This window comes from Caloenas nicobarica, chromosome 2 (assembly GCF_036013445.1).
Source record: "Caloenas nicobarica isolate bCalNic1 chromosome 2, bCalNic1.hap1, whole genome shotgun sequence".
NCBI classification, from domain to species: Eukaryota; Metazoa; Chordata; class Aves; order Columbiformes; family Columbidae; genus Caloenas; species Caloenas nicobarica.
Window position 1 is genome coordinate 135,344,090 of NC_088246.1, and position 15,187 is coordinate 135,359,276.

Consider the following 15,187-nt stretch of genomic DNA (forward strand, 5'->3'; position numbering starts at 1 on the left):
GGTCATTGCAGTTTCTGAGCTATAAGAAATGTGTTTTCAACTCTCTTTTAAGAGTCTAGGAGAATAAACTGGAAGTGCACGTACTACAGTTCGTGCGCTATGACTGTTCTTATGGAAGCCTGGCGGATGATCTTAATTTAAAATACGTGATTACAATCTGTTTGCAAAAGATGACACAGGGGATATCGTGCCACCTCCATTCCTTGTTACAGTCCCTGAGGACTTGGAGCCACAGAAACTCTGACACACAGAGGTGAGTTTTAATGGTAAGGCTAGAGACCAGGATAAACTCCCTTTAAACTGCTGCCCCTACATCCCATAACATTCTCTCGCAGCTCACATTTTCTAGGACTCATCCTGTTTGCCTTCTGGCAGCTGCCTCTGGTTAGTCTGCATCTACATAGCAGTGTGTCCAAAGTTGGACCCCAGTGATAGGTAGAGAAGAAAGGTCACCTTTATATTTTGTGTTCACATACAATATCTGTCTCTTAACTATCTGCTTGGCCACACCAGTTTAGATTCTGACATTCAGGATCTCTCCTAGACTTGAGAATTCATGTTCTTGACTGTAAAAGCAGTAGGTAAAGGTTCACATCAGCACTGTAGCTCCTAACAAGCCAAAATAAACACACACACCTCTCACAGTTGTTTTAATCCCACACAGAAAACGGAGAGAGCCCTGCCTGATGGCATGGAAGCAATGGCAGGGGATGAAATACTCCACTTCATGTGGTTAGCGTGAATGCTGTAGTGTTACTGAAAACCAGTTAATGGAGGCAAAAATTAATAAGCTGCTACACTGCTTTTTGATTAAATAGATTTCCAGAAGCCTAGGTTTGGTTCATCTTGTTTTTCCTTAGTTAAAAGCATGGAATAAGTGCAATGGGAGGAATGAACAGCTTAGCTACTCTGCCAGGCTTGGTGGCAAATTCTACCTAACAAAAACTTCTTTGTGTGCTTAACCTGAAGCATATGGTTAAACGCTATGCTAGAAATAGAGGGGATTGCTGAGCACTTCCCAAAATGAAGCCCTTTAGCCCTAAGATTTCTGCAGTTCATTTGCACCTGTTTCACACTTTGTTTCACAGCTCAAGAGCTGTTTGGCAAAAAAACATGGAATATATTCAGATAGGTTTTCCCCCAGTAGCTGTTCTCTTGCAAATAAGTGCCAGGATATAAAAAGTGGAACTGAAAGATGTATAAACATTTTGGATGAGAATGAAACAAAGATGTGGTAAAACTATAAGACTGAAACAATAAATCATGCTGAAAGTAAAAAAATTCTGATGGTAGAGATGATTTTCCCTATAGGAGCTATTCAGCAGTATAATACTTTACAGGAAAGGAATATTGAATCCAAATCCATGAGATAAGAATTTTTACACATATCAAGGAAGCAGTATTAACCCTCTCCTAGAGCCAGATCAGTTGTGTTTCACCATTTTAACCAGAAATAGTCTGACAACCTATACAGACAGGAACAACTGAAAAGATGGAACCATCCAAGAAAGAAAACTTAAATCATTCATGTGGAGACAAACACTCAGTTTTGTGTGTTGAGCAGCTTTTATTGGACCACCACAATACCTTGGATTAGTTACACTATCGCTCTGAAATATCAAATTATAGTGTAGTCATTTTCCCAATAAAAGGAAATAAGAAAATAAAGAAGCACAGTGCATGAGGCTTTGGTCGCTGATCTAAGTGGAGTTTTAAGAGCCAGTCCCAGTCCAGTGCAGAGAGGGAATCTCTTCATGCTCTTTCATAGACTCTCGTGCAGACAACTCCTTTCATGGCACATTCCTGAGGCACAAAGGAAAAGATTAATATAAACCTTTTACTAACACCAGGTGTGTCTGCTGCAGTAAACTCTGAAGTCGGTGAAAAGCTACATGTCATATTTTACATCTTTAAATATTTGCATAATTTTTAGAGCAAACAGCAAAACTATTTGACAGAAGCAGCCTGAGTAGTTCAGAGGTCAGGCTTTTGGCCTAAAAAACTTTGCACTTATGAGTCACAAAATATTTCTCCTGACCCGCTTGCCCCAGTGACCTTCAGCAGCTCCTGGTGACTCACAGGCACAGGGCACATGCAACAGAGGTAACAGGACATTAAAAAAGATGGCATCAGTCTGCAAAAGATGAGACCTCCTCCATAGATCTGTTTGAGGCAAGGGGCAGACAGCAGGACGCTGATGGAAGAGGTAACCTGCCTCTCTGCATTTCAATGATGGTTTAAAAATTAGAAAAAATTTACGCAGAAACGCAGCCATGAGGAGATGTGAAAGCAAATCACGCTTCCAAAGGTACAAGAGCTTAAACCAAAACGCAGTCAGAACAAGCCAGCACGAAAAGGTGTAATGCTGCTGATTTCGAACAAGTCGCCAAAATTAGTTCAGCTCCACTCTTCAAAAACTTCAATGAACAAAGTACTTTCCTTCATTCAAAACTGAAATCTCAATTTTAGTAGTGACTCCTCTAACTGGCGTCCCTAAAATGCATTATCACCCTGGCTTGGCCAACCCATGGGTTTGACATGGGTTGCTAGAGAAAGGCAGGTTGAAGTGGGGCTAAGGGAGGGAAAGTCAGTGTTCCCTCACCCCTGGGAAAGACACGGTTCCCTCAGCGTGGTGGTCATTTTGGGGGAGCCGTCAGGACCTGCCAGTCCCTGTGGCAGGTCACCACACGGGCAGAGGTGGGCACAGAAAAGGAAAGAGCCAGTTCACGGACAGCAGTATCCAACTTGCAAAATTTAGTTTCATTTCACAGGTTTCTGCTACTGGAAAAACTCATTTCTTTTAAAAATAATAATCTTGAGAGCAATAAATATACTCTCAAATCATGACATCTCTGCCTATATAGTAACTTTAAAGAAAAATTGTTGTATGGAACAATATTTATTTCTCCCAGTTTGTTTCCTAAGCTTGTTTACTATTTTCTCCCTCTTTATTTCTTCCAGAAGGCAGAGAGAAAGCAGAAATTGACAGTCTATTTAGACAGAAGCAAACTGAAGGCTGCATCCTTCTGAACTTTACCAGTGTACAAGAAGTGTGAACTTACCACCACCATTTTCCCATCCACCAGTCTTCTCTTTATTGTGGTTTCTTTGCCATTCCACTTCTGCACTTGCACCAGTGCCCCTTTCTCCAATGTTACGACACTCTGCAAAGGGCAAGAGGAGAGTTTCAAACTGCAGTCCAAGCTTTGCAGATTAGGACGCCAATTCGTTTTATCTTCAGCAGCATCCATATTCTTGGCTAATAACACACCTAGTAACATTGATTTCAGCACCATACTATTTCTTCTTTCAGTGGTTTCTTTGAATAGTTTGGAAAACTCATAGTGTTCCAAGGGGGCAGGAAAAATTCCTCCTGGTGGTCTTCTATGACATCAAGACCACCCAGAGATCATCATCCCCCTTACCTTGACTTTCCTGTCATCTGCTGTCGTTTCATCAAACTGCTGGCCCAGTTTGAAAGAGATGGTTGTATTTTTGAAGGTGCTTTCAGTTCTGATGGTTACCATGTCCCCTTTCATACTGATGATCACATCAGGCTTTGCCAGACCGCCTAGTTTCCGGGTAGCTAAGCCCACTCCTAGAAATCAGAAGCAAAACGATAGTTACATTCTAGCAAGCAAGCAACTCAGTATTCTTCCATAAATCTTCAGTGGAAGAATAAGGAACAGCGTCTTCTAATTAGAATAGTCTAAAGTCTGGTTCAGATGAGACACTGATTCTTCAAATGTGGAAAAATACTACATTCGGACACTAAGGTAGCTCCTGTTGACAGACTGCTCCTTCAGCAAGAAAGAAAGATATGCATGAATATACACTTGTGTACATTTAGCTAAGAAGAAACATAGGTGGTTACAAATCTGCATGAATTTTTGTAGAGATAGAATGGGTAGAAAAATTCAGAGGAAAAGTCTATTTCTCATAAAAGCTTGCAAAAATCCTTTTAAAAAAATAAAATCTTGCCAAATCTGAGAATTTGTACTTTTGTTAACCAGCTGCATGGAAAAAAAACCTGGATTCTGAACTGCCAATATGCTGGTGCTTGTTCATTAAAACATACACTGGAGATTGAGTAATTCCTAGGTTTCTACTAACATCCCTTAAAGATCCTTACATCTAAACCTCACTAAAAAGTACAAATATGAAATACAAAAACCATTGAAATATATGAGTGAAGAACTGCAGAGAACTTCAGGAAAAATCACATGTCAAAAGCCTTTTATATTGCCTAGTGCTTTCCAGTCCAGTTCATTGTCTACAAGTTGTGAGGTCTGGGGCACATTAGAATGAAGGCCACCGACAATGTACTGCTGCTTTATAAAAGCAGAAAGGGGATAGCCATAGTTATTGCCTTTGTTAATCTTATGCTATGCTCAGATGAAAAGATCCATATAAAGTGATATAAAGTTATCTGTAAAGTGTAACACTATTTGCAGTAATTATTTTATACTGAAACAATTCTGCTCAGATCTTCAGAAAAATGTCTGTAGCCGGACTTACATCCCACATCTACTCTGGGTAATTAATTAACTGCAATTCTTTTGTTACTCAGTTTAACATTTCAAATAAAGGGGATTAGTGTCTCAGTGAATCATTTGTATAGTGAAAGAAATACTGTAGTTGGCTGCCTGTGCACTTGCTACATAGGAACGAAGCCAGCATTAGAATGAAAAACAATGCCTAATTTATTACATTTCTGGCATTCTTCAGTAACAGATACATTCATTCATAGGATTTAGACCCCTGAAACCAAAGTGTCATGAGACATCAGCTTCATTATATACTGTAAATTGTCACAAGTCATGAGTTTAATTGTGCTATCAAGAGAAACATAAAAAATGCTGCTTCTCCATAGATTCTTCTCATTACAGAAAAACAAATTAGATCAGGTCAGATGAGTTAGACAGAAGTAAATTTAATATAGTAATTCAGCACCTGCCTTTTTGTTTTTCTGTTTTAGCTGCTGAAGGAAAAGAAATTATGCTCGAGAAGTAATCAAAGTGCTTTTGTGGCCAGGAAGAAGGTACTGTCTATGAGCAAAGCATATGATGAAGACACATTGCCAAAGAAAACTTATTTTTTAAAAAAAAGAAGAAGAAAGAAACTTTCTCACCCAATTCTTTCATATAGTCGTCAAAATTTTCACTGGAGACGAGTTTCCAGGTTCCTACAAATCGGTTACACATCGTATTGGCTTTGCGAGGCAGTGGTCCTGCAGAGAGGGGCAGCAGCCACAGCAGCTCTTGGTGGGACTCAGGGAGGTTGTGTGCCCGACTCCGAGCTCACCAGCCTCCTTTTAAAGATGCCTCATCCCCGCAGCGCTCAGGACAGGCCAATAGCAGAGGCAGTGCCAGGGCAAGACAATGTCCACCTTGTCCAAGGCGGCCGTGTCAGTACCAAGGCTCCGGGTGACGCCTGCCCCAGCTTCCTGCACTGAATAGATCAGGACACTGAGAGGGGCACGTGGGGACGGGGACGTGAGGTTACCACCACAGCTGCAGAGGAGTCAGGGGACACTGCAGTGGGGTCTCAGCAACACGAAGCCACCAAGCACAAGAGCACTGCATCCATATGAAACCCAGCTCTGACCATCCTCCCAATGGCATTCTCTTGCTGTCATTAGATAGAAGAAAGAATATATTTTCATTTGGAAGGAACCCGCAGTGACCATCTAGTCCAACTGCCTGGCCACTTCAGGGCTGACCAAGTTAAAGCATGTTGTTAGGGGCATTGTCCAAATGCCTCTTAAACACTGACAGGCTTGGGGCATTGACCACCTCTCCAGGAAGCCTGTTCTAGTGTTTGACCACAATCTCTGTAAAGAAATGCTTCCTAAAGTCCTGGTCTGAACCCCCCCTGATGCAGCTTTGAACCATTTCTATGAGACCTATCACTGGATCCCAGGGAGAAGAGATCAGTACCTCCCTCTCCGCTTTTCCTCCTCAGGAAGGGTTACCACTATTGTCACCTGTATGCTAGTCAGGTAGATAAAAGCCATGTGGATTTCAGGGAGGAACTGTTGAGAACCTGCCGTACACAGTCTGGGGTTTTTTTGCTTTCGTGATCCATCCTGAAAAGTGTCTGTATGTTTTATCATTTAAAGGCAGAACTGAATTATGCTGTTTTGTTTCTTCCCTTTGCACCAGAGCAATGATTCGAGGCTGTGGGTTCTTCCTGGCACATACCCCAGGCAGCACCACAAAGAGAAGAAACAGCCAAACTTTGCTGCCTCCCTTCTTCCACAACAGGGCATGACCAGAAGCTCAGTGCATCAGTGCAGATCAGCTCTGGTGCTTGGCAGGTGGACAGTGAGAACAGAGGCTGAGTCATTAAAGGCCTTATCCTCAGTTCAGAGTCACTTGGTGAGAGATGAGCAGTTTTAATGGGTTGGGAGGAGAGCAGACGCTGTTCTCCTTTTGCCTTTCTGCACCGGGGTAGTTGGTCTGTCATAGTTAAGGGCAGATTAAAGCCAGTGCCTTCATATAAGACCTTGCATTCCAATGTGTACTACTGTTGGCAGACATCTTCAAGTTTCCTTGCTCCCATGAAGGGCAAAAACTTCTTCTATGCCGTGTGAAATGGCACACTCAGGCCAAACACCTTCTACCTCCAGATGAGATGACAAAAATCTGCCACAGAAATCTTTTCTTCCAGTGGCATTACTGCATGGATTACAATGAGTCTGCATGCCTCAGCTGTTGTGACCTAAAATTTCATGCAATCATAGAATGGTTGAAGTTAGAGGGACCTCCAGAGCTCATCTGGTCCAACTCGCTCCTCAAGCAGGGCCACCTAGAGGCAGTTGCCCAGGACCATGGCCAGATGGCTTTTGAATATCTCCAAGGATGGACACTCCACAGCCTCTTTGGGTCCATGTACTCCTTGTACTGGAGAACCCAGAAACAGACCCAGCACTTCAGATGTGGCCTCACCAGTGCTGAGTAGAGGGGAAGGATCCTCTCCCTCGACCTGCAACACTCCTCCTAATGCAGCCCGGGATGACTTTAGCCTTCTTTGCCACAAGGGCACATTGCTGGTTCATGTTCAATTTATTTATCCACAAGGACGCCCAGATCTCTTCTGCAAAGCTGAGTTTGAAAAGTTTGAGTTTGAAAATTCAAAATCTTTTCTTAAGAAGTACAATTAGAACTATTGCCTTGTGGTTAGTAAAAACCAGTCATGAAGAGCAAATCCATAAACTAAATGTATGTTTGACAGGCAGGAATTTAAAGCATTGTAATTCAAGATACCTCAAACTATCTGAAACTATTTAGTGTAAGACCACATCAGCTGTAATTCTGTCCTTCCCTTTCCTAAACCATGTTCCTGGAGAAAATTATTACTGGCTACATGAAAGGCTAGATGGCTTCTTTCTTACTTGAATGAACAATAGTCGTCTGTTTGTCTTTCTTGCATCATTAGACTTTTCGCATTATGACCATCTATAGGGACTTTTCAAATCTACATTTTAAGGATGAAGGGACAATGGAATGATAGGTTGTGGGATGAAATTTCTTGTGTTCAGGGTAGAAAGAGTGAAATGGAGTTGATGTTGGGCCAAGGAGGGTGAGGTTTGAGTTTTGTTTTGAAAGCTGTCGTATGCAGGAAGGGGAACAAGCTTAAACAGGAAAACAATACAACATGAGCAGGGAAAATATTGTAGTCTTTGGCTTATACTGTGTTTGTGGGGAAATAACAGGGTCTTAAGTCACAAATTTTGATTGTATATGCAAAATGTTTTTATCTCATCAGTCATAACATCAACAAGGGTATGTTGAGCAGAACTTCCCATTACTGCTCAGGTCTAATTACAGTGCAGTGTAAGGAGGGAAAATCTAGAGTATTGGAAAATGAAAACAAAGTAAATAAAAAGTCTTTTTGCCCCACGGTAGGAAGTAGACGTTGTATTTGTAATATGTAAATAAAAGTCAGTCTTTGAAGATGTTGTCCACACAATGCTCTTCTGAAGCAGACATGCATGTTATCACATATTTTGTAAAGAATAACTAACTCTTTTATCCAACCTCTGGAAATGAGAAAGCTCCTCCTAAATGAAACTATCCATTATTTCTCAAGGAATAATAGTAAAATATTCTACTCTTGCTCCTTAGGCATTCTTTGTTCTCTTCGTTTAATTGCCTGATCCATATAAAGGCACTTTTGCAAGAAAAGGCCACTGCCTTTGGAAAATAAAAGATGATTGGGACATTGTAAAATCAGGCCCAAAGATATTCAAGAAGAGCAAATTAGTCAGAATAGAACAGCTATACTGCAGTACCAGTAACCTTAAGAACAAAAGTGACAGAGAATTCTTTATACAGACAAAACCCCAGTCCTAAGCAGTCTCAAACAATGTTGACATTGCTACCATCTGTCTCTTTGTCACTAAGAAAAATCAGCACTTTCATTTAAAGGACTTATAATTTAGAAAGAAGAGCAGAGAATTATATCTTCAGTATAAATAATTTCTGTGGAAACCAATCTCTTATTCAAGTTTAAATTAAGAAAAGTGGCAAGGATTGTGAATATATGTGGTAAGAGGTAACTTTGATTCTCTTTGTTTTTCTTTATGGTTGGAGTAAAACGGAATTTGAAATCAATACACTAAAATAGTGCATATAAAAATAGAGAGCTAAAATAGAGAGCTAAAAATGTAAAGAGACTCTTTAAAGAAATACAGAAAGTAAATTTCTGTCAACTTCTTTAAAGGAAATATGACCTGGGCAAACTTAGTGCCAAAAAAAAAAGTCTAAATTAAATTCCTAGGAGAGTAATGAAGAAGACATAAATAAAAGCGGCGAACAGAGGCCAAATGCCTACCCCAGTGTGGAGGCACCAAGGATTTTTAACGTGGACTCTATGGAGCTGAGGGATCAACTCCGAACACAAGGCCAGCAGGCTGCCTCTTCCCAATAGCTACATTGGAGAGTGTGAACAACCTGTTTTCTCCTTAGCTGGGACATCCTGCCAGACCAGACCAAGGGTGCTGGGGCTGGGGGAACAGCTGGCAGCTCGGGGCAGGCTGCAGGGGTGGGCACACACAGGACTTGACTGGCCAGGATGCACAAATACTCCGAGTTCCTTCCAGTGGGTACCAAGAGTTAAAGGAAAAACAGAAAAATAACAGAAAGGTCAAAGCTCAGAATAAGCCTTGCTTCATCCTTCTCCCAAGCTGCTGAAAATCTGTGGGCGTGAATTCTCCCTCTTGTCGTCCAAAACCCTGTAAAGGAGCAGCGAGAGAATATGCTAACGGGCAAAGATCTCCTCCTCTCAGCTCTCAAAGGTGCCTGCTGCCATGAAGGCATCAGCCACGGGGTTTGTAGGGGTTTGGTGAGATCCTCCTTGTTCAGAGAGGAATGCTATGCGAGGGTTTCTGAATTTTGAAGAATAGTTCAGCCCGCTCTGCAGGCAAGGACAAGACACTGCTCTGCCTTTACTCCTTAGAAATGTGTGCTGTCACCTCTATCCAGGTGTGAGAGCACACGCCTTTGTTTGCCAGAGAGGATTTATCTACATTTATACAAGAAGTCACCAGTCTGCTGCCTTTTTCAGAGAATAAATTTGGGCCTTGTTCAGAGAATAAGTTTCAGACATGTTTGTATCATAATTAAAGTATCACTAATACTTCGTAATGGCTCTTACTCTATTAAAGCTTATAGACATAATGTCATTTTAGGAAAATTTCCAGTCACTTAATTTTTAAATGGCTTTTTTGTTGTTGTTGTTTTCGTTAATAAATCTTGTGATTGATTCATTCACGAAGTCTGAATTCATTCACCAGGCAGTAAAATAATTGGCGATGCTTTCAGAAGAGATTACCTGCCTCTGAAAAATCAGGCTGCGAATGTTACAGTTGGTTTATTAAGAATGTAGAATTTTTGGAAAATAAAGGCTGCTGTATGGATCTTGGAAATTTGACCTTTGAAATATAGTATATCCATATCTGTGGACAATGGGATATATTTAACTATGGTCTTATCTTTAATATCTCTCTGTATAGCTTATTTAAGTCAATGTTACTGCTTCTTATAATCATCTCTCCCATGTAGGTTTTCTGCCACTAAACTGTAGTTTTGTGCTGGCTTTTGTAAATAATTTTTATTATTAGCTAAGTGCTAAGTAGATTTAGTACGTGTATATGAGGAACTCTTAAGCACACTTCCTTCCCCTATGTAAGTGCTGTTCTTTAAGCTTTAGCTGATGGTATTTCACAGACAGTGAAGCCAAGGCAAAAACTAGGGAGCTGTTTGTTCATGGCTTTTTTAACATTCTCCGCAAAATTTGTTGATAGTCTTTTGGAACTGCTCTTAAATGACTGCTTAGTTCATACAGAGGGTAGAAGTCCTTCCTTTTCTCTCCCCCTCTGCTGTTGTATTAATAGTGCAGGGACTTGGGAACAGTCTGAGTCATGCAGAGGAAAGTTCAAGTGTACGAGGCCTCTGCTGCTGGCAGTTGGGGCTCAGCACCCTCACATCTGACAGCTGACATCAGCAATGTCAGGAGTATGTGGAATTCGGTTCACAGATCTTAATCGCAAAACTTGAGATATGCTCATTTCCCCATTTCGTGGTTATTGCAGACCTCTTCGGACTCTTCTTGTCCAGGTTTTCCCTAGGCTTTTTTTTTTTTCGTCCTCAGTTTGAGGCCCCCAAGATGTAGAAATCACAGCTTCTGTGGGTGCAAAGTTTTGAAATAGGAGGCCAGGCCTAAGAACAGTAGAAGAAGGGAGTTTCAGAATAAGAAGAGTTGAAAAACACGGTGTCTAAAGGGTTTTGCATCTAGAGAGGTTCATGTTCCCAAGACTGATCTAACCTAATGAGTTAGTAGAAAATGCATGCAGGAAATGAAGGAGTTTGTACCACTAGCAATCTTTTATAGGCTTTTAGTAAGCCTGAGAGTACTTTTTAAGCTATGATTCTTAATTCGAGGCTTTTTGTCTAATCTAGACAAAAGGAGATGTTAAGGAAAGGGATATTAACCAAATAAACACAGCTGAGAGCTGCAGCAGCTATAATTTCACACTTCAGGTAGAAGAGGACAAGACCAAGCCGCTTTGGATGATCCCCAGGTTTAAAACTCAGCGTGTGTGTGACATGGAACCAGGTACATGGCTCCCTGCTCAGGTTGGAAGCCAACACTGCTATCCACAGAAATCACCCCCCTCCCCTTCCCCAGGGACAAGACCCCTGGCTCGAAGACGGAGAGAAACAGCCCCGTTTATTCCACTTGCAGTGGGCAGCCCGCACACAGTGTCACCAGACAATGTTCTGTGTCCAGGTCTACGTCTATCACTGTCACACAACAAGTGCCACTCACTGGGTCATCTCCAACTCTCTTTCCGCAGTGGGATGGGTCACAGTTACTGAGTGTGGTACCAGTTCTCAGGTGATGCTTCTCTGCACAGCACCTGTCCCCGTGTTGCATCCCCCCTAAACCCCCTTCTGACAAACTCCAGCACTAGCACAGGTTGTAGAAAGCTGAACATTTTATTGCGTAGCCACAACAAATTAGACTGGCTGCGTGTAAATGTTTTGGGTTATATCTGTAAAAAGTACAGTTCTCTTTAAAATGGATTTTTGGAGTTTTTCCTCCTTTGGTTAAGTTGTTTTTTCTGCAGCTTTAAGGATTAGTTCTATGTGAAGATGGTTTCTTCATGCTTTTTCATATACTCTTTTGCAGTTAACCTTATTCATGGTACATTCCTGGAAAGAAAGGCAAATGTAATCAGCTTTTAAGTCTCACTGAATATTTGTTAGTCAAAAGGCAGAGAATTACATATCCATCGGAACCACTGTAAGAAACAATTTGCATTTCTCCTCCTTTAAAATCAATTGCCCAAACAGTAAAACTCAAGTTTGAGAGCTTCAGAAAGGGAAGTCTGAAGTATTTCTTAGAAGCACAGGACTGAAAGGACATCAAAGGGCCACCCCATGAGTTTTTTAATCTCCTCTTATAAACCTCTGAAGAAGGCTCCTAGGACTTCCGTGGGTGGTGACTGGACTCTGGAGCTGAACATTAGCCTTTTTTCCTTTCCCCTTTTGTAGTTGTGCCCTGCCTTCTTCACACACATGCGCACAACACACACCGAGTCCTGCACAGCTTTCAGACGTGCAGCTCCTCGTGTCAGCCTCTGCATATTAGGCTCTGTCCTCATCTTGTTTTCTGTTAGATCAAAGCCTGGTTTCTTCAATCTTTCTTAATGAAATTGTTATTAAAAACTATTTCGTTTCTTCTCATCTGGTCCCTATCCAAATAAATTTAAATATTAAATTCATGGACATATTATTTTTCTCTAGGGGAAGGCAGAACTCTTCAGAAATTTCGTGTATGTGTATAGTTTTGTAACATAGGAATCTCAGCTGCCTTTTATGAACATAGTTTTTGTCCCTTCCCAGATTCTTCAAAGAGTCTTTCCTAAAACTGGAGAGCAGTGCTGGGAAGCCCTGAACTGCAGGTGGGCCTCGCTGGCACCGAGTCAAGCACAACACTCTCTGACCAGATAACACCAACCAAAGAAGCCTGGATACAGGGTGTTAGAGTTTTTTTGGCTACAGCATCATTATTATTGACACAGTTGTTGGTGATGTATAATACAGTTCCCACAGATTGTGGTTGAGTCTCTACTGGAGATGAACAGGAGTATTTTGCATCAGCACAGAACAGACATACTTAACAGGGACTTTGCTAAGGCTTCCTCTATACTGTCCAGGACTTAAAGATTCTGACATATAAAAATTTCCCTCATGAGAATGTTGGGTTTTTTCTTCCCTACTTTTTCTTGACTATGTCTTGCTATGAATGGAGAACAGGCACCTCCATACCATTCAATAAGTTTAACAGCATCTCAGTTTTAATATATACTCCAGACTCATTCAGAGAGACTTCTTGCCAAGTGTACAGAGCCCTTTTAGATGCTTTCACTCCCTGTGTTTGAATCCGATGGAATATATCCGCCAAATATGTATTCTACACAATGAATTCAGTGATTAAGTAACAAAAATGCACTCACCACCACCAGGTTCCCATCCACCACTTTTCTCTTTATGATAGTCTCTTTCCCGTCCCACTTCTGCACCTGGTTCAGTACACCGTTGTCTAGGGTTATGACATTCTGACAAACAAACAAACAAACAAACAAAAGGTAAAGCACAGCTATTTCATCAGGATGCTCTGAGCTGAGGAGAAGACTGTCTCCATGTCTGAAGAGCACTGAAGCACAAAGCGTCTGCAGCACTCTCACCTTTGAAACAGCATTTCTACACTGGATGTCAAAATCACAACTCTCCCCTCCAGCTCCCACGTCCCTTTCGAGAGATGTATTTGGAAAGTGCCACTTTGGACTCACCTTTGTTTTTCTGTCATCTGCTGTGGTCTCATCAAACTCCTCACCCAGCTTGAAAGAGATCTCTGTATTCTTGAAGGTGCTTTCCGATTTGATGGTTATCACATCACCATTGATGCTGATAGTTATACTGGGCTTGGCCACACCAGCCATTTTCCTGGTAGCAAACCCCACACCTGCAAATAAGACAGGGCACTATGAAATCTTTATCTTTACTTAGTGTTTTTAACTCATTTGTGGAAAAAAAAATACCTCAGTGCTGATCTCTCTATTACTTTCTGAAGTTTTTATTATTCCTGTGTTGCAGAGATTCCTCTGTAACATCTCACTAGATGGTACGGTTATAGACCAAGACAGGTGGGATGATGTAAGGAAATTCTCTGCTCTGTCATCGTCAGAATAGCCAAAGCAATATTCTGAAGACAGAGACAAGATTTTAATTCCAGATTTTTGCACATACACTTGTTCTAAATAAGTGCAGTGGCTTGTACACTAACTTGTATGATAACTGTATCTAAGAGCAGAAATATGTGACTGTTTCTAAGCCACAAAACCAACCAACCAAACAAACAAAAAAAGGCAAGCACTTCTTATATTTGTCAGTGGCTAGGCTGAATAAAAGGAAATTATTAAGCAACAGCTGGCAACGGTTATATCCTGAGTAAAAACTGGGGTAAAGACTAATAGTGCAAGAGCCTCACTGAAAGCTGTATGAATTCTGAAGATGTCTCAGTGAGTATTTTACCCTTCATCTCCAAATAAAACCCCAGCTTTTTAGCATGTACTGATCCAGTCAGTGCAAGTTACCCTATGCTTCCTCCACAGTACAGGAATGTGGAAATCTTTCAAAGCCCCATTTTATTTCTAAGCAAGAATTCTATACCTTTAAAGAAGAGTGTTATCCCTCAAATATTTTGCAAGTATCTGCATGAATCCATGCAGTTTCCTTTGTTAATATTCACTGGAGGCAGCCACAGAGTTTCATTCACTATAATAGTCATGGCAATTAATCCATCTCCTAGTTCAGTAGCAATAAAAAGAAGTTTAAGCATGTTGCTTTTAGACATGGAGAAGCTTGCTGCATTTTAGCATTGTACCACTCTGTATGTCCAAGGATAAATGCTAATCCACACAAACTATTGCAGCGATGTGATTTACTTCCGTTTATAGCACTACTAAGTAGGCATGCATAGACTTGGCTTACCTGAAACTACTCCTCCCAATCAACGTTTTTCTACGTTATAGGAATTTGACACCACTAACTCAAACAGCCAAGTTCTTCAGTTTAAGATCATCTGACCAAAATAGATGGACTAAAACCCCCTTGATAAATAGCATAGCCAGAAAAAGCAAGTAAGGAACAAAGTTCAAAATCAGCATTCCATCCCAGATACAACAACTCCAAACAACAATTCTCACCCAGCTCTTTCATATAGTCCTCAAAGTTTTCACTAGAAAGGAGCTTCCAGGTGCCCACAAACTGGTCACACATTTTGCCAGGCTAGAGAGAAGTCTTCCACAGGATCAAGCAGAAATGCAAGACCGGAGGATAGTATGAGCTCCAGGAGATCAGGAATTATCTTTAATAAGGAGCCTTGGCCACATGATGTTCTAGGATGACCAATGAAGAGGGAGTCCCAGTGCCCAGTGTTTTCCTTCCTCCCTTACCCCCCCTTTGCCAGTAGGTCACAGTGTTATTATTTATAGGCCCTTACTAGCACAAAGATCACCGTCTTGTTTTTATTGAATTATTTTTGTCATTCAAGAACACTTCACCTTAAAGGCAAATAATTAAATCATATTGTCTTTGTGAAGAGAAAGGTAGGT

General features: G+C 41.2%; 2 protein-coding genes across 2 annotated transcripts; both read right to left on the reverse strand.

The window, feature by feature from the left end:
• Positions 1-1,683: 1,683 nt before the first annotated feature.
• On the reverse strand, positions 1,684-5,204 carry LOC135985429 (myelin P2 protein). The gene is made up of 4 exons (XM_065628749.1): positions 5,132-5,204; positions 3,426-3,598; positions 3,063-3,164; positions 1,684-1,803 (listed from the first exon to the last, which is right to left on the reverse strand). The coding sequence occupies exons 1-4, from the start codon at positions 5,202-5,204 to the stop codon at positions 1,753-1,755; spliced, it is 399 nt and encodes a 132-aa protein (XP_065484821.1). The 3' UTR covers positions 1,684-1,752.
• Positions 5,205-11,485: 6,281 nt separating this feature from the next.
• LOC135985107 (fatty acid-binding protein, adipocyte) lies at positions 11,486-14,922 on the reverse strand. The gene is made up of 4 exons (XM_065628068.1): positions 14,780-14,922; positions 13,364-13,536; positions 13,028-13,129; positions 11,486-11,720 (listed from the first exon to the last, which is right to left on the reverse strand). The coding sequence occupies exons 1-4, from the start codon at positions 14,850-14,852 to the stop codon at positions 11,670-11,672; spliced, it is 399 nt and encodes a 132-aa protein (XP_065484140.1). The 5' UTR covers positions 14,853-14,922; the 3' UTR covers positions 11,486-11,669.
• Positions 14,923-15,187: the final 265 nt, after the last annotated feature.

What these genes read in the sequence shown, in the direction of transcription:
- LOC135985429 (XM_065628749.1), bottom strand. Translation starts at nt 5,204, where the DNA reads ATGTGTAACCGATTTGTAGGAACCTGGAAACTCGTCTCCAGTGAAAAT. An exon ending in CGACTATATGAAAGAATTGG is followed by an intron (nt 3,599 to 5,131) that starts GTGAGAAAGTTT and finishes TCTGATTTCTAG; the next exon opens with GAGTGGGCTTAGCTACCCGG. An exon ending in CAGATGACAGGAAAGTCAAG is followed by an intron (nt 3,165 to 3,425) that starts GTAAGGGGGATG and finishes TGCCCTTTGCAG; the next exon opens with AGTGTCGTAACATTGGAGAA.
- LOC135985107 (XM_065628068.1), bottom strand. Translation starts at nt 14,852, where the DNA reads ATGTGTGACCAGTTTGTGGGCACCTGGAAGCTCCTTTCTAGTGAAAAC. An exon ending in GGACTATATGAAAGAGCTGG is followed by an intron (nt 13,537 to 14,779) that starts GTGAGAATTGTT and finishes TCTTATTTGCAG; the next exon opens with GTGTGGGGTTTGCTACCAGG. An exon ending in CAGATGACAGAAAAACAAAG is followed by an intron (nt 13,130 to 13,363) that starts GTGAGTCCAAAG and finishes TTTGTTTGTCAG; the next exon opens with AATGTCATAACCCTAGACAA.